The sequence below is a fragment of the Chanodichthys erythropterus genome, chromosome 19 (genome assembly GCF_024489055.1).
Source record: "Chanodichthys erythropterus isolate Z2021 chromosome 19, ASM2448905v1, whole genome shotgun sequence".
Lineage (NCBI taxonomy): Eukaryota > Metazoa > Chordata > Actinopteri > Cypriniformes > Xenocyprididae > Chanodichthys > Chanodichthys erythropterus.
In genome coordinates, this window is record NC_090239.1 from 16,443,899 (window position 1) to 16,462,591 (window position 18,693).

The 18,693-nt window shown below is 36.9% G+C and overlaps 1 protein-coding gene across 18 annotated transcripts in view; it reads right to left on the minus strand.

Annotated features, from left to right (window-relative positions):
• Positions 1 to 18,693, minus strand: part of svila (supervillin a) — a 79,300-nt gene that overhangs the window by 31,650 nt on the left and 28,957 nt on the right. For 9 of the 18 annotated variants that reach the window (XR_010892735.1, XM_067369730.1, XM_067369727.1 and 6 more), the window contains exons 4-14: positions 16,538 to 16,598; positions 15,922 to 16,070; positions 15,051 to 15,735; positions 14,215 to 14,298; positions 6,633 to 7,409; positions 5,983 to 6,150; positions 5,349 to 5,383; positions 3,489 to 3,553; positions 2,481 to 2,617; positions 1,615 to 1,695; positions 334 to 619 (exon numbers count right to left, since the gene is read on the minus strand). Coding sequence is in view for 17 of the 18 variants with exons in the window: in XM_067369727.1 (XP_067225828.1) it covers positions 334 to 619; positions 1,615 to 1,695; positions 2,481 to 2,617; positions 3,489 to 3,553; positions 5,349 to 5,383; positions 5,983 to 6,150; positions 6,633 to 7,409; positions 14,215 to 14,298; positions 15,051 to 15,735; positions 15,922 to 16,070; positions 16,538 to 16,598 (2,528 nt within the window). In the remaining variant the exon portion in view is untranslated. The remainder of the gene's footprint in view (positions 1 to 333; positions 620 to 1,614; positions 1,696 to 2,480; positions 2,618 to 3,488; positions 3,554 to 5,348; positions 5,384 to 5,982; positions 6,151 to 6,632; positions 7,410 to 14,214; positions 14,299 to 15,050; positions 15,736 to 15,921; positions 16,071 to 16,537; positions 16,599 to 18,693) is intronic. The other 9 variants (XM_067369723.1, XM_067369735.1, XM_067369722.1 and 6 more) reach the window with 6 other exon arrangements.

Below are 18,693 nucleotides of genomic sequence, written 5' to 3' on the forward strand. Positions count from 1 at the left end.
CCTCAGAGGAAGAGTGCAACTGGTTTCATTTTCATTTTGAGGTTCAAGCCGAGGATTGTGAATGGCAAGTTCTGTATTCTTAAATTCTTTACTCAAATCGCGATATAGACTAGTCTGTGAATATTAAATTTTTAACCTACCGGTTGGGTTTGTCCATATTTGACCCAAATTGGGTCGAAACAACCCAGCATTTTTTAGAGTATGTGCATACCCAAACTTGCTTAATTTCATGATTTAAATTACATAGGAGTAAAGTCAACTGATACAATTCTTATTTGAGACATGATTAGGAATGGTTTAATTGTTCAATGAAGGGAGAGACATGGTATGTACCTGTTCAACCTCCCCAAGTGTGATTGGCTGAGTCTGGTACCGGCTGTTATTTCTGCGTGCACGAGTGTCTCCTTTGGCCCGAGGGCCATGGCTGGATGGCTGTGCTAGGCGATTGAAGAGTGCCATCTTCTCTGCCAGAGTGAGTGTGGAAAGGTCTGGCTCCTCTTGGCCATCCTCCCCTGGAGATGCATGGCGAGCCCGATCCGTCTCCGCCCCCTCCTCAGCCAGTCGAACCTCTCTGGCCTGTTCCCTCACCATGGACTTTTGCTGAGAAGATGCCTGCAAGCTGTATGACATCCACACCAGACTACTCAGGAATACTCAGTGTGTTTCATATGAAATTCATTATATCACCTGCAAGGCTGGGTGGCATGACTATTTACCATGTGCAATAAAGACAATAATAAAGAAACAACACCATTTTATCAAGTTACATACATTTAGAATGAAGACACATGCATGAATAGACTATACAAGCAATTGTGATTCATGTAACAATATGAATAAAGCAGTGTAAATTTAACCACATACAGAAAAAAGGCAATATTTTGGATGTATTGCTCATTCAGCAATCCATTTATCCTCACAAATGAATAAATGTCTGTGTTAAACATTTTCAAGCAAATGAAATTTCTTCATATTAAGATTATAGTAGCATATGTAGACAAACATGTCATGCAGTTTATACGCTCAACATGTTGCTGATAAAGCCAAAAACACAAGTGGTATGACTCGAATCCCTCCCAGCAATGTGTTATAATTTCACAAACCATTTAGACCTAGTTTTGATGGATTTTTACAATTTCGTAGCTAAAGCATTACTAACAACTCCTTAAGTATATAATTCAGTAGCTAATATAATATAAAATACTATCCAGATGCTTTACATATACTGTAGTGAAGATCAGGATCAGTTTATTTGCAGTCATGAAATAGTGGATGTGCTAATTCCCACTTTTAATTCTAATGGTAAGTTTAAGCATGATACATGTTCTGTGTTGGCCTGGCAGTACCACAAGAGGGTGCTGCTTCTTAATTTCATCTGTCTTCCTACATAAACCTCAATCTTTTGACAAGCAAATTTTTCAAACTTATATAGACACACACTACCCTTCAAAAGTCCACATGCAGGTGAGATGGTTGAGGACTTTTCTCGTGGTGCACAGATCTACAGAGATTCTCTCAGCATGCTCTCAATGACAATCATTAGTATTGATAAGTGTGACTATGCCTGTATTAAACACACACACACGTGAGTGTTTATATGTGTGTTCTGAGTACCTGAATTTGGCCACAGAGCTGTTGACTACAGTGTGACTAGGAACACGCGCTACAGAGGTTTGGCCAGGGTGGCCAGGGACACTTTAAACAGCACAGAGAAGGAGGGAAAGAAACAGAGACAAAGGAAAAAACTGAAGGAAACTGAAGAAAACAGATCATAACTATACACCACATGAAAGAAAAAGAAGGGATAGCCATATGAAGGAAAACACAGCATTGAGAAGAATGTACATACTAACATCTTGTTCTGAAGCCATATTAATTTGTTGATTGATACCGTTCAACATTTTAGGGGTCAGTAAGATTTTATCTTTTGAAAGAAATGAATACTTTTATCCAGCGAAGACACATTAAATTGATCGAAAGTGTCAGTAAAATATTACATTTAATATAAATGCTATTCTTTTGAACTTTCTATTATTGACGCATCCCAAAAAAAGTGGTTCATGGTTTCAACAAAAATATTAAGTAGCACAAATGTTTGAACATTGATAATAAGAATGTTTCTGGAGCACTAAATGAATGATTTTTGAAGGATCATGTGACACTGAAGACTGGAGTAATGGCTGTTGAAAATTTAGCTTTGATATAACAGATTTTAAAATATATTAAAAAAGAAACAGTTATTTTAAACTGTAATAGTATTTCACAATATTACTGTTTTTACTGTATTTTTCATTAAATAAATGCAGCCTTGGTGAACATAAGAGACTTCTTTCAAAACGAAATTAAAAATCTTACTGACCCCCAAACTTTTGAATGGTAGTCTAGATTTTGCCAGATGTAAACATTTAGGTTTTTCCCCCTCTAACTTAAAAATTGCCGCACTTTCAATATCTAAAAGGTCACATACAGTGTGAACTTACGTAGCAGCAATGACCACTTCCTCTGAGGTGACTGGCTGAGTGCGGGAGCGATCCTGACCTCTCCTCAACCTTCTTTCAATGGCAGGATTACGGCTCCATGCCTTCAGAACAGAACCATCTGAAGTCTTCTCCAGCTCCTAAGAAATAGTATTGCTTCATAAAAAATAGTTCTACACAATAATAAACTAAAAAAAAAAAACATTAAAATATATTTAACAAGCTTGTTCAGGATATTAGATCAGAAATTTTCCTTCTGCTCAGGTTTCTACTGGACTCACAAAATTGTTTTTGGTCACATTTTCTTCTTTCTTAGTATCTGGAGTTTCCAATTTCAAATTTGAGGAATGTGTGTATGATTTGAGAGTTGTGGGGTAATGGATTGAGGTGTGCCCTCTTTACACACTTCTTGGAATGCAAAATGAATAAACATACAGACAAGTTCCATTCCAAAACCAAGAGAACTGAAAGCTTAGACGCAGAATATCACATGAACAGAAAACAGCACTCATCGCATCGGTTTGTCGGAAAAACTGTTAATAGCAATACAAACTGAATACTAGTACTGAGAGCTAGTTCTTTTTATTGTTGGCGTTTTATTCAATTTAAATATGTTGGTGAGAAGAAGAAAAATAAAAAAAATTTTAGATTTCAATCTGCATATGCAACAAACATCCTCTTTGCTCACTTTTGAAGGTATATTGAGTAAAACAGCTCTATATTAAATAAGCATACAAAAGACCAGAACCGGAAGCGATGTGACCTGTTTCACAGAATACGGAAGTTTGCTGTGCATAACCTCCATTGTTACGCACCAATGGCATGTTCCGAACCCAAAGGCTATTCTTATGTGCGCTTCACGTTTGGGGCGATATTTGTGTGGTATGCATGAGTGACCATTGGTGGTGTTGATACCAGTGAAGAGTGTTTCAAATAAATCATCAGCAGAGAGAGAAGCAGCACTCTTCAGGGTTTGGAACAAAAGTAAAGAAACACTCAAGCACCACATACCCTGAAGAGAGAGCGTTTGGCAGCTACACTCAGCTTTGCTCTCTCATCTAGCTTCTCTTCATCCACTGGAAAAACAGAAAGTAGAGAAGAAAAAGAATGAGTCAAGCTTTTTCATGAGAACTATTTCATGAAGCCTCATGACTTTCAGAGGACAACACAATGCTAAACACATAGAAGAAAGATAATGCAAGCAAGTTTCAGCTTCTCCTTTACTCTAATTTCAGAGAGGTTAACCTTAAAGGCACAACACTGCAAAACAAATGCCATACATCTGTCTAATGCAATGTATTACACTGATATCCGTTTTGACAAAGCGTAACATGATCTATGTATTGTAACACTAAAAGGGGTCTCATAAATTCATCATTTAATTTTTAGCCAGAGGTCCACTTACAATACTGAATCAGTTAAGTTACACTTTTCATAGTACACTCAACTGCTTATATACAAATTTCAGGGAAAACAATATGATTCTTGAATGTTTATAATAATATAGTAGTAATATAATCATATAATTTATAATATAATCAGTAATATAATCATAATAGTATGAGCAGACAAATGCAGCAGCATATTTAGGAAAAGGAAAATCAGGAAAATACGCAAAGCAGCTAATGGGAATGCTTTCTTGCTGAATAAAAATATTAAATTCTTTAAAAAAAATTCTACTGACCCCAAACTTTTGAATAGTATAGTGTTACTCAAGGCGATGCATCAAGATATATATATATATATAGTGTATATGTATGTGTGTGTATATATTATATAATTTCACACACATATACACACACATATATATATATATATATATACATATATATACATACATATATACACATATACATATATATATACATACATAAATATATATATAATATATACATACATAAATATATATATAATATATACATACATAAATATATATATAATATATATATAATATATATATATATATATATATAATATATACATACATAAATATATATATAATATATATATAATATATATATATATATATATATATATATGACGCATCGCCTTGAGTAACACTATTCAAAAGTTTGGGGTCAGTAGGATTTTTTTAAAGAATTTAATATTTTTATTCAGCAAGAAAGCATTAAATTGATTGATAGAAATGACAGTATTTATAATATAAGTAATTTATAACATTTATAATGTCACAAAATATTTCAAATAAATGCTGCACTTTCAAAGGGTCCTAAAAATGTTTTCTACCATAGATAATAATAAATGTTTCCTGAACACCAAATCAGCATATTAGAAAGATTTCTGAAGGATCATTTGACACTGAAAACTAGACTAATGGCTGCTGAAAATTCAGCTTTGCCATTACAGGAATAAATTACATTTTAAAATATATTAAAATGGAAAAGTTATTTTTAACGGTAATAATATTTCACAAAATTGCTGTTTTTACTGTATTTGATCAAATAAATGCAGCTTTGTTGAGCGTAAGAGACTTACATTAAACATTTGAATGGTAAATATATTTCTTTCAGTGAACACTTAAACATTGCAAAGCAAATTGACATTGCTTACACATACAGTTGGGCTAGAAAAGCAAAGCAGTACTAGTTTTAAAAGATCCAGAGGCCCTAAAAAGTAGGTCTGTTGCTCTCTGGAGTATTCATGGATACTCAGCCAAACTGCACAGTCAACTGCTTCTGTTTAGAATAATATTTAAAGTCACAGAGCCATGTCTCCATAATGTCCACATGTCTAAAGCTTGCTAGAGTGACTTTCCATTTTAAAATGGGATAATAGAAAAGCATGTTGAAAAACATTTTTTTTTTTTTAATGTGTGTACGCAAAACAACAACAACAACAAAAAAGACTTACCCTCAGGGCTCTGTGGTTCAGGGCTTAGGCAAGACCTAAAAAGAACGAAAATGGAAGTCTTACTAATAAAGTCTTACAATTAAACAGATCGGTTAAGATTGGAAAATGATTATGTCAACCAGCTAATTTTGAAAAAAAAAAAAAAAATCAATAGTATGAGCAGACAAATGCAGCAGCATATTTAGGAAAAGGAAAATCAGGAAAATACGCAAAGCAGCTAGTGGGAAGGCACAGAAAACAATCAGAACTGCTTAATCCACAGCGTTAGACAGAATTATAGATTTCGCCACATGCCACAGAAACAGAAGAGTGGGGAAAAAAAAAAAATACAAAAGAACCTTTCATAAAAACCAATGACCAAAGATTTGGATTAGAATCCACTACACATAAAAACATTATACAGTGTGTAACATATAGCATTTTATATAGTAAGCCAAAAGCTCATTCTAATCAGTGAATTTATAAATAAAGTGCAGTTAGAAAAAGAAAAGTACTAGCCCTGACACAGGTCAAGGTTTTCTGGGTTATTACCAGGTTAAACAAAAACATTTATTAGATTACATCAAGTGTAATTTTAATATGCACTCCAGGCTAACTCCACAATACCGTGCATGAATCTATTTATGAGGCCTACCGGTCCGACTGTTCACGCTCAGTTGATGTGATTGGCTGAGTTCTAAACCTCTCAGATGTCTTTCTATTCTCAGTAGGACATATATACCGCAAAGGGCGACGAGATGACCGATCTTTGACTCTCTCACTTCTCCAGGGTGCCTCTGTGACCACAGGCAGCTCTTCTGCCCTATTACGTCACAAAGTATGACCGAATGAGGCAGCATTGTAAAAAGGAAGGTACAAAGGCATGACAAAGCGCAAAATCTTTATGAACTATTCATCTGAGCATCCTCATAGAGGGTTAAATTAACTACTGAAAACCCTACAAACATCAAAAGTAGTTAATTATTCTGTCAGCGCATTTAGCATAAACATCCAAAATTGTCTCTACAAAAGACAAGGATGCCAAGCAAAGGTGAGACAACAGACAGACAGAGATGGTTAATTATTATTGACAGTGCACACTAGACAAGCTGAGCAGCAAGATAGCTGAAGGAATAGAGCATTAAATTCTGCTGGTCGACTCTAAATGAGCGATTCCTCTGTAATATTACACAGCATTTTTCTTCATTTAATTCTCAGAGCAATTATATTGTGAGATTTCGATTGTTAATCATCAATTTTAGACAGGTTAGTAAGTTGATACATAATAAATGTACCACCACCTACAGTTCGGCTTTCCGGGGGCTCGCAACACTTTCCAAATAGGTGTGGCGGAGTTGGGCTACTGAAACCCTGGCATCATGGGATAGGTGATCGCCATTGGGCACAGCCTCTCTGACTGGGTCCTGGATGGGGTTCTGTTGAAAAACTGTCTTTTGGACATTTCCAACATCCAGGGGTTTGGATGAATTTGGCATATATCTCCCGCTGGAGGTATGAACTGGGGCGTAGCAGCTAGCGTCAGCCCTTTTATGGGCCTCTCGAGCTCTTGCTTGCATAGACTCTGTGGCCTGAAGACGGGACACATGCTCTGTGTAAACTTCCCGTCTTGCTCGACCACCACGCCACCCTCTGGGGTCATCTGCAACACCCTCGCTCCTGATGCCTGGGTTTATCTCCATGTTGTCAGCACTTCCAAGGCACGGGTCTTCGGTGCTCCGTTCTTTCCGTCGAATCTCAGAGGGTAAAACGGCCTTCCTGCTCCGCAGTAGCCCCTCAGTCCTCACATCCTGTTTTCCCTCTACTTCAAGTACTTCCTGAAACTCTTGTTTATGCCTGGAACCAGATTCGCCACCCATAGAAAAGTAGCTCTGGCACCCCAGGTCATGGCGTTCCTCTTGTCCAGGGTGGGTCAGGCGCTGTTTGGCTGGAGCGTCAGCAAGGGTCCGAGTGTGAGGGTGATAGCGAGGGTATGACTGGGGAAACTGGTTGTATGCAGGTACCTCTGTTGTATGACCCCTGTGAAATGGCTCGTCACGGCCCAGTTTCTCCCTAACTCGGATTCTTCAGAAGAAGAGAAAAGGATTGGTTAACTTAGAATAAAATTAGTTAAATATTCACTGACTGTGCAAAAGCAAAAAGCAAAAAACAAACTGTTTTATGGGGCTGGAAGTGAGTGAAAGCGAAAGAGCCTGATCCAACCAAAACAACCATTAAGCCACAGAACCAGAATCAGCATCTCAATATGGTTTGTGTTTATTAGAATGTGGTTAAAAAAAGCAACCTTGACAGTGTTTGGAATAAAAAGACACTAATAGTCAAAGTGGATGTTTTCAGTGGTCGGAATAAGTAGAACCAAAATCAAGTAGCAAAACACAAGAGCTGATATCCGAAACATATTGAACGTTCATCATATTGAAACAATCAAACATTTTGAAACAATCTCAAAATCGGTGTTATAGTCAAAACAGCCAGTTCTTTGGTTCAGGGTTTTTCTAACTACCTGATGTTTCTTATGCAAGGGACCCCCATTTCTATAATATAAAATCAGCTATATTTTCATGAATAATGAGCCATTTATATTGTGAGGAAAATACAAAACAAAGATTAAATAAAGATTTAAAGAATTAAACAGCTTTGATAAGTGGTTTTTATTATTTATACTTATATTACAAGGCCAAATTAAATTAAAATATTTCATGGGAAAGTACTATCTGTAGTCTTTGATGTATAAATCTAAAGAGAAACAGTTCAGTACATGGAAATGACTCAAACTCCATTGTTTCCTCCTTCTTATATAAATCTCATTTGTTTAAAAGACCTCCGAAGAACAGGCGAATCTCAACATATCACCAACTGTTACGTAACAATCGGGGTGTACGCCCCCAATATTTGTATATGCCAGCCCATGTTCCCAACATTATGAAAGGCATTAGACAAGGGCAGCCAGTAACATCTGGATCTGCACAGCTGAATCATCAGACTAGGTAAGCAAGCAAGGACAATAGCAAAAAATGGCAGATGGAGCAATAATAACTGACATGATTCATGATAACATTATATTTTTAGTGATATTTGTAAATTGTCTTTCTAAATGTCCGTTAGCATGTTGCTAATGTACTGTTAAATGTGGTTAAAGTTACCATAATTTATCACTGTATTCACGGAGACAAGAGTCGTCGCTATTTTCATTTTTAAACACTTGCAGTCTGTATAATTCATAAACAACTTCATTCTTTGTAAATCTCTCCAACAGTGTAGCATTAACTGTTAGCCATGGAGCATAGCCTCAAACTCATTCAGAATCAATGTAAACATCAAAATAAACACTGTACTTACGCGATTAGACATGCTGCATGACGAACAATTTGTAAAGATCCATTTTGAGGGTTATATTAGCTGTGTTAACTTTTGTTATGTTGTTTAAGGCAAGCTTGAGCTCTTGGGGCGTGGAGCACCAGATTTAAAGGGCCACACACCCTGAATCGGCTCATTTCTAATTATGCCCCAAAATAGGCAGTTAAAAAAAAAGAATAATAAAAAAAAAAAAAAATCTATGGGGTATTTTGAGCTGAAACTTCACAGACACATTCAGGGGACACCTTAGACTTATATTACATCTTTTTAAAAAAAGTTCTAGGGCACCTTTAAATAAAATATTTTTTGTCCCAAATATTCTGTGGATGCCAATCACCTTGCAGCATCCCGGAACACAGTTTGAAAACCCCTTCTTCAGATGACAAATGACTGAAAATCCAATAGATTCTGCTTTAAGGGTTCTGCATAAGTATATTTATGATCTGCAGCAAAAGCCTCAAACCATTTTCAGCATTTTTATACATAAAGGAGACCCAGTTAATTTCACACTACACAGCTTTTCATCAGAGAGAGATGAGAGAGGTTTGCTGATAAACAAGCTTAGTTTGCGATGACTGATTCTTTAGGTTTAGGTCAGCAGAATCGATGCTCTCAGCAGGGGGAGGCAAAAGACTTTCTCATCCAAAACCTTTTGCAGTTTGTGCACTATCATTGAAGTGAGACTTAAATCACAAAGAAACCTCCTATAATGCTTTTAAAAGATGTCTGTTTATTTCAGGGTTGCTCTCTGAATCTACCTCTTCTTTTCCACCCATTCACCCAAGTTAAAACTTGATTTCCATCAGCTCAATACTGTTAAAAATAGAAGTTAAGCAACCCAATCATACTCTACATATCACATCCTTTCTTTCATCCTCTAGCTGCTAAAACCCGTTTCTCCTGACCAAATCTTGATGGCTGCCATCTATACACTCACACTTCAGTTTTACATAAGGTAACGTGAACTCTGCTCTGTTTAAGTGAAAACATGCTCTGCACTCTAATTGTTGAGTCATGTGAACCGTTTTTAACCTCCTCTAAGTGGACTGCATTTTTAAGACTAAATTAGAAAAATGGCTGTAACAAAATGCAGCCAAAAAATTATGTTTGGGATATGGTTCATGAAGAGGGGGGGGAGTTGAGCTGTGCAGTAAATGCAAATATAAAGACAGGAGATGCAATTTCTGTTTAAAGCTAACATGATATTCTTTTAGACATCTGCAAGAAAGATCCAAAGGTGAACCAAACACGGAGCTTATAAATGATGATAAACTAGATGATAAACTCAAAAATCATCTACATCTCAAACTTGATCACTAGAACAAAAGTAAACTGTATTTTTGTACTTTTATTTTTAGAAGGTTAATGCAAATACTCTGCAGATTCAGGGGAGGAGCTGGAGATGGAGAGCCCATGCTTCGCTATTTCTCTCCACACATCTCTTTTATCTATGTCTGGTTTTGTCAAAGTCAGCAGACATTAAGTGACATGGAACTGCAGAAGAGGAAAAAGCCCACATAGTAAATAAACCACTAGACTAGTAAAGTCTGTGGAGGAACTTAAATGAATATAAAGTACAGGAATGAGAGAATAGGGGCAAAAATAGAGAGAGAAAACTGATGCAAAATGGGAACACAATTTGCGTGTGAAACTATTCCCAGAAAATGTGGCTCTGGTGTTTTGCATGACTAATCAAGTTATCACGCTCTCCATTTGGCATATTGAGCTAATGCAGGCTGAATGATCTGCGTTTACATTCTTGTCGAGTTTCATGACTCATAGCTCAACAATTCTCTCACCACAGTATCACAAACACTAACTCAAGTCACGCTTCATTCAACCAGGTACTGAAAAGCAATATGAAAACAAAACCTGCCATATAGGGATAAACCACACACACACACTCCATGTCTTTGGACAGTGGACTGTGACTAAAGTATATTAGAAAGAGTTAAGGGTAAATTGTAACAAAAGCGTCTGAATGCTCAATGATCAAATTCAAACCCACACAGCAATCATCAACAGTGTGGATGGGATGGGTGATAGAAATGTACGCGAGGATGGCCATTTTGTTACGAGATGATGGGCCCAACTCAAAACCACACCCTGAGCCCTCTACCTTGCTGGTTTAAAAATAATACATATCACAACATCTCTGCATAATATATTCACTTCTTTTTAAATGCACTACCATTCCAAGTCTGGGGTTAGTAAGATTTTTTAAAAATATTTTTGAAAGTTTTAAAATGTTTTAAAAAATGCTTAAGGCTGCATTCATTACATCAAATATTAAGTAAAAACAATAAAATATACTCTTGTCTACAGTGTCACACATCCTTCAGAAATCATTATAATATGCTGATTTGGTGCTCTAAAATATTTCTTATTATTATTAGTGTTGGAAACAGTTGTGCTGCCTAATTTTTTTTTGTGGAAACTGCGATACATTTTTGATGAATAGGAAGTTCAAAAGAACAGCATTCATTTTATGTACATACAGTTGAAGTCATAAGTTTACTTACACCTTGTAGAATCTGCAAAATGTTAATTATTTTAACAAAAAAAAAGGGATCACATAAAATGCTTGTTTTTTTACTTAGTACTGTCCTGAATAAGCTATTTCACATCCACAAAAAAAAAAAAAAAGCTGAATTTATAAAAATTATCCCATTCAAAAGTTTGCATACACTTAATTCTGAATGCCATGTGTCGTTACCTAGATGCTTTGTTATGTGATGGTTGTTCATGAGTCCCTTATTTGTCCTTATTTGTCCTTATTATTCTTCAGTTTTCCAGCATCTTTTGCATATTTGAACCCTTTCCAGGAGGGACTGTATGATTTTGAGATCCATCTTTTCACACTGAGGACAACTGAGGGACTCAAACAACTATTAAAAAGGGTTCAAACATTCACTGATGCTCCAGAAGGAAAAAGGATGCATTAAGAGCCGGAAGGATTATTTATTTATTTATTTAAACAAAAATATGAAAATATGGACATCATCATCCTGTTAAAAAGTTTTCACTCCCCAGCTCTAAATGCATTGTGTTTCCTTCTGGAGCATCAGTGAATGTTTGAACCTTTTTTAAGTCCTTCAGTTGTCCTCCGTGTGAAAAGATGGATCTCAAAAATCATACAGTCATTGTTGAAAAGGGTTCAAATATGCAAAAGATGCTGGAAAACTGAAGAATTTTCAGGACCTGAGGATCTTTCCAAAGAACTGAGCTCAGTTTAACTGCTCAGGACAAATAAGGGACTCATGAACAACCATCACATAACATAAAAACAGTCGTGACACACGGTATTCAGAATTAAGTGTATGCAAACTTTTGAACGGGATAATTTTTAGAAATTCAGCTTTTTTTGTTTTGTTTTGTGGATGTGAAATAGATTATTCAGGACAGTAAGTAAGTAAAAAATAAGCATTTTATATGATCCCTCTTATTTTGTTAAAATAATAAACATTTTGCAGATTCTACAAGGTGTATGTAAACTTATGACTTCAACTGTACCTCGGTATTGAAGTCACAGTTCGGTATGGGTTCGGTACAGCAGGGATGAGAAAACTAAACATAAAACTGCTTTTTATTTTCTTCTTTTTTATTAAAAAGTGGTTTATTTAACAAAGTGTGTCTCACTCTTTAAATAAATTCAATTATAATAAATATTTTCTTAAGGATAAAAAAAAATCTAAAAAAAATCTCAGCCACTTCTGTAAACTATATACAGGGAGCCCTTTCTTGCACCTTATAACATTAAAATGTTACAATTAACAACAGAGCCCAAACTATTAAATTCAGCTGCTATTTATTTTTAGATATAATCATCAACAATCAAAAAAAAAAAACAACAACATGTAAATTGCACAAAGCGGGTTTTGCATTAAGCCTTAAATATATATAAATATAAAATCATCTGCTGATGTGTATATATTATATATTTGTACATGCGTCTAACTACGGTTGCAGACACTCAGTCAGCTTGCTTTCGAATGTTCTCAGACCGGCTTTGACCATTCCAATATGGCGGACAGCTTATGTATAGTGGCCCACTGAAATGGCTACAGCAAGAGAGAAGAGTCAAAATCAGTGATGCTCCGATTGATCAGCCACCGATCATGATCGGCAGATATTGGCTAAAAATAGCTTGATCGGCGAACCCCAAAAGCGCCGATCAAAAAAGCCGATCACATGACGTAAATTACTCGCACGACTTTTTCACACGTGCATGCACGGCGCACAGGTACACAACAGCAGAGTGGAGCTTGTCAGTGGCAACATGAGTTCTCTGGAAGTCTCTGGAAGTCCAGTCTGGAAGTTTTTCAAAGTGTCCGATAAAGACGTAAAGTTAGCCGTTTGCAATGTATGCCGTGATGAAATCCCTCGAGGTAGAAGCAAGCAATGTCATTTTAACACCACTAACATGATTAGGCATCTTAGAACATGCCATACAACTGAATGTGCCGAGTATGAGAAACTAAACCAGCCAAAGCCAACAACATCCCCATCCCTCAACCAGCCGACTGTGAGTGATGTATTTAAACGACATGAACCATACAGCAGGGATAGTACGAGGTGGAAAGACATCACGTTTGTGGCAGTAGCCAGTTTTGGTGTAACAAGTTTTACATATAGCTGCCAATTATTAAATGTAATCAGTGTTTTAAGAGGCTACATCCCATTAAGCTGATCTGATGTGTGTTGGTCTACCTAACCCCTCTTTGTTTGGAATAATTTTATGTTACTCTGCCTTATTTGGGAAAGATGGCCTACAGTAGCCTTAAGTTATCTCATTTTCTAAAATAAACACTTGGTGGTTCTTCAAGATCTTGACTCTAGCCTATTTCTACAGTTTTTTTTTTCTCAATACAGTTAATTTAGAGTTAGTTTCATTTCTACAAATGGTGCAAACTCCGCTAGATTATAGATAAAAGATTCCCATTCCCCTGCCATTCTGTGATCGGCAATCGGCAGATCATGATCTTGGTGATCGGTAATCGGTGATCGGCCCCAAAAATGCTGATCGGAGCATCTCTAGTCAAAATGGAATTATTTCATCATTACACAGCACACCCCTAAAACTTTCTGATGCATATTACTTACAAAAATGGCAAGTACTGGCTGACATTGCATGACTGACTAGCAATTTCCTGGAGTCAGTGTGGACACTGTTTTTATTAGCCCTTTGTAAAACCAGGTTGTTACAATGATCACTTCCAAATAAGCAATATTTGTTTAATTTACAACGTTGTCTCAGTCTTCCATGCCAAGTGTGGTCCCTAGCCAGAATAACCTGTAAAGTGGAACAGACTTTTTTTATAAACCGACTATAATCCAATAAACCACTACAAAACACAAGGCTCCTATCATATTTTCATCATTACCTCACATTCCAGCAAGGACGTTTATAAGACAGGACTTGAGGGGGTTTGAGATAGGGCCATAAGGTTAGGCAGGACCACTGTTAAGTGAAAGGTGTCAAACACACCCATAAATCCCAAATGTATGGTACCTGGAAGGCCAGTTGATTGGAGAGAGGGTGTCTCCTTCTGAATCAGTCTGAAGTGACCATTGGTTGGCTGACTGGCTACGGGAGCTAAATTAGTTAAGAAACACCCATGAAAGTGAAGCACTCAACGGTTTATGTGTAAAGAGTGTGTGTGTGTGTGTGTGTGTGTGTGGGGAGAGGTTAAGAAAGAAAAAAAAAAGAGAGGGGGAAAAAACTTCAACAGAAACCAGGATCCTGAAAATAGAGTAGGGCCTCAAATAAGATATGAAAATTGAGACTGGCTTGCTGGGAACTGGGTTTTAAAGGCCAAGTCCTCATTTGTTCACATTAACTAACCAATCAAATTTTATACTGACATTATGAATGTTTTCTGGGTCTTTCCTGAATATCATTCTTTATCATATTCATTTGTAATTTTTTTGGCTTGGCTTAATGTTGGGAATTTTAATTCAGCTGGAATCTTTTGTTGCTTAATTTGGCACGCACTTTAAACCCAAAGCGTCGCACAGAACACTGACCCATGCCATAAAGAAACAGCTGCCAAAGGACAGTAAAGGTCAATGCTAATGGATAATGTGTCATACTGAACAAAGCCCACCCATCTTTAGGGAGTTAGGAGAACACTCCTAACAGTATGCGAGCCAAATCCTGCAAAATGCCGGCTTTCTTTTGGGGAAAATACCTGTGAAAGACAGATTTAGGGGAATACCAGCCAACATTCTTTCCAAAAAAGGAAAGAATAAGAGAAGAAAATTAAGACACTGACATATTAAGGTACTACTTGATGACTGTAAGATGGAGAGACAAAAAACAAGAAGAAGAAGAAAAAGAAGACTCACCCGTGTCTTTGAAGGATGTTGTGAGCCTGCTGCTCAATAAACAGATCACCGGGAGATGCTCCCTGTTTAGGAGATGGCATCATGGCCCTTCGGCCTGTATTAGGTGAACTGGGAACCCCCATCGCCCCTGGTTCTCTCCCTGGAACCCTGGCAGACCCTGACACATCCATATATGCAGATGGGTCAGGTGCAACCCCTCCACTTCCATGCAATCTATCCCGCTCTTGTGCCCTCCTCTGGTTCTCCAGATTCATCATCCTCTCGCGCTCAGAGATGGAGTCTGTGCGTTCTCGGCTGTACTCTGGATCGGTGTGAATGTGAGAGCTGGCCCTATCTACAAGATGGCTGGTGGTGTAAGCATTATGGTCCACCCTGTCTCCTCCTTCTGCCTTTGACCTGTGTTGTTGGTCTGAGCCGTCGGGCTCTCTGGAGGATCTGGAGTAGCGAGTGGTACAATCGGTTTCTGTCTCCTGATCCAGAGAGATGCCATAGCGTTCTGCTAATTGACGGCGCCGTTCTGCCTTGTAGCGAGCAATCCTTTCAGCTTTAGAGTCCGGCTCTGCCACAAGAGTGGAGCCAGTGGTGTAGACAGACTCCGGTTGTACCATGTGGGTTCTAGACTGAACCTCTGCACTGTGCGGATTTGGGAAGTCTGGGTCATTTTTGCTATGGTGCTGAAGAGAAACTACGATGAGAGAGAGAGGAAGACAATGCATAGTTTACAGCTATTCTGATAACCTGTGCTGATATGCACCATATTATTATTATTATTATTATTATTATTATTATTATTATTATTATTATTATTATTATTATTATGTTAAGTGTATATTATTTCTCATTCAAAAGAAATATGAAGCACATTTCTCACCTGTACAGGGGTCACAGGTGTCTGCTGCGCGGGTATATCTTGGAGTGTCCTCTTCTAGCATTCGATTGGTTACTAGACCTCCACAACCTGGGATGTTTTGGAGAACATCACTATCGATTCCCTCCAGACGCCGTGCAATTCGCTCTTTCCTATAAACAGAAGTGGTACAGGGTTAATAAGTATAATTCTCAATCTGTGATTTTTTTTATTTAAAACATATATTTGCAATTCAAAAGATTTCATTTATTTGGAATAAAAAAATAGTTAAAAAAAAAAAAAGTAAATATTGCATTTTAAAATAACCATTCCTATTTGAATATTTTTTAACATGCAATTTATTCCTTTGATTACAAAGGTGAAGTTTCAGCAGTCATTACTCCAGTCTTCAGTGTCACATGATCCTTCAAAAACATTTATTATACATTATTTAATTATTTTGGGTTATGTAAGCTACTTTAAGCTTGATGAAGAGCATCAAGTGTGTGGTGAGAGGGAAATTAAAGTATTTTTTGGCAATAACAGCATGCAGATAATTTTGTGATGTTATTCTTGCTGAACACCTGCAGTAACTGAACTTTGGCTGTGCATGCTTTGTGAGACTGATTTAACTTCTCACCTGTTCATGTCCCAACTCTGACTTGTGCTTATACTCTCAAAACGTTTCCTTAATTCTGAGACTAAAGAGAAAAAGAAGGGCAAAGTGATGGATGAGTAAAAGAATGAGAGACAGGAGGACAAACAGGATAAATCAAACCATTACAAATGATGAAAAACATACTATATATCATGTATTTGTGATGTTTCTACTCAAATGTAAGCAAAGCAATCAGAGCTTACTGTATACTGTAAGATGCACAATGTTTCACCCCACATGAGCACAATTTAAAGACTGGATTGTAATCTAATTTTTACATAATTCAGCTTTGCTGTATTTAATACCATGTAGTGTTTCAAGATGAATCTGATGTATTACACTAACCCTGCAGCTTAGTAAGAATACTGCTATGCCCTTACAGTGAGACTATTCCAATAATAGTCAAGGTGACAAAAGTCCAGTGTGTTATCTGAAACAAAAGCTGCTTAGACATCTAACATTAGCTAGGAGAATGGCTGACTGAGTTTCCACAAAAGCTAGCCAATCATATGTGCATAGTCAGTGAGTGTTGTTTCAGCAGTATGGAAATATGACACTCAACTGTGTCCTGTCACTAGGTGACCAGTGAAATGATTGAAAGGGGACACATCGTGGGCTAATGTGTACACATGGCACACTAGTTTCTAACAGTGCTTCCTCGGCTTGATCTCAAAGCAATTCAGAAATTCAAAGTAAAGATCTGGGTGGTGCAATGAAAAGAGCAGGATTTCCCTTTCTGTTTCACATAATCCAGTAAGGCTAAAGTGCATCTTACCAACAACAAATTGCTTAGCTTAAAGGTACAATATGTAATTTTCACCACTAGAGGTCACATATTCAAAACAAAAGGAGTGTGAAGGAGTGGGGAATGATGGGAGTTGTCTTCACCTCCACTGGCAATGGAAATCAATCCATCGGGAATCACAAATCATGTTAATGGATGAGGTAATGAAACAGTTTTATAACCATTATGTATGATCACATGATTTTATTTCATTCTAATAAATTAGCCACAAGTAACGTAATTTTTAATGCTAAATTACTCATACAGGTTACTTTATTATAATCTAATTAAATGGTGGGGAATGCAGCACAGTTTTGTGTGTTCAAAACAATCATCCTAAAGTACATTTGAACGTACCTGCAGCATTTGAAAAAAAGACTGACTTACTATTTATGTATAACACATACTATATTTAATTACACTGCCATAGACTTGTTCAACAGACTTGGAAATGCCACACTGATATTTTTTCATGAGACTCACTGTTGCCATAGTTTCTACAGCAGTAAAAGCGGGAACAGCAGTGTGAATCGGACATTAGAATGACCTGATTCTAACAAGCCAGGATTACACAGCACTAACAGCTGCATGCCAGCAAAGTGAATGCGAAACAAACAAACATTTACAAAAAATAATATATTCACATTGTATATATTCAGATTCACATTGTTGACCTCTGATCTGATTGTATTGTGTGTGTATCTGTGTGTGTCCATTCCCACATTCCATTTCATAACAAAAAATATTTTTCAGACTGACTTGATTTCATCCATCAGGAATTAACGGGGTGGTGAAAAATGTCATGTACCAGAATGGAGCCAAACCAAATGTAAGTTTTTTAGAAAATGTCTTAAAGGATTAGTTCACTTTTAAATAAACTTTTGCTGGTAATTTACTCACCCCCATGTCATCCAAGATGTCCATGTCCTTCTTTCTTCAGTCGAAAAGAAATTAAGGTTTTTGATGAAAACATTCCAGGATTTTTCTCCTTATAATGGGCTTGAATAGGCACCAGACGGTTCAAGGTCCAAATGACAGTTTCAATGCAGCTTCAAAGGGCTTTAAACGATACCAGACGATGAATAAGGGTCTTATCTAGCGAAACGATCGGTCATTTAAAAAAAAAAATTAAAGTTTACGTTTTATAAGCACAAATGCTCGCCTTGCTCTGTTCTGGGATGCGCGTTCGTGACGTCACGTAATACGCAATTACGTTAAAAAGGTCACGCTTGACATAGGCGGAAGTATGAGTCGTGTTTACAACTTGAATGTGCAAATACTAACCCTGTGTCTCAATCAGCTCCCTAGTTCCCTAGGTCATGAATTAGTATATCATGAAAGTGAATGTGGCTGA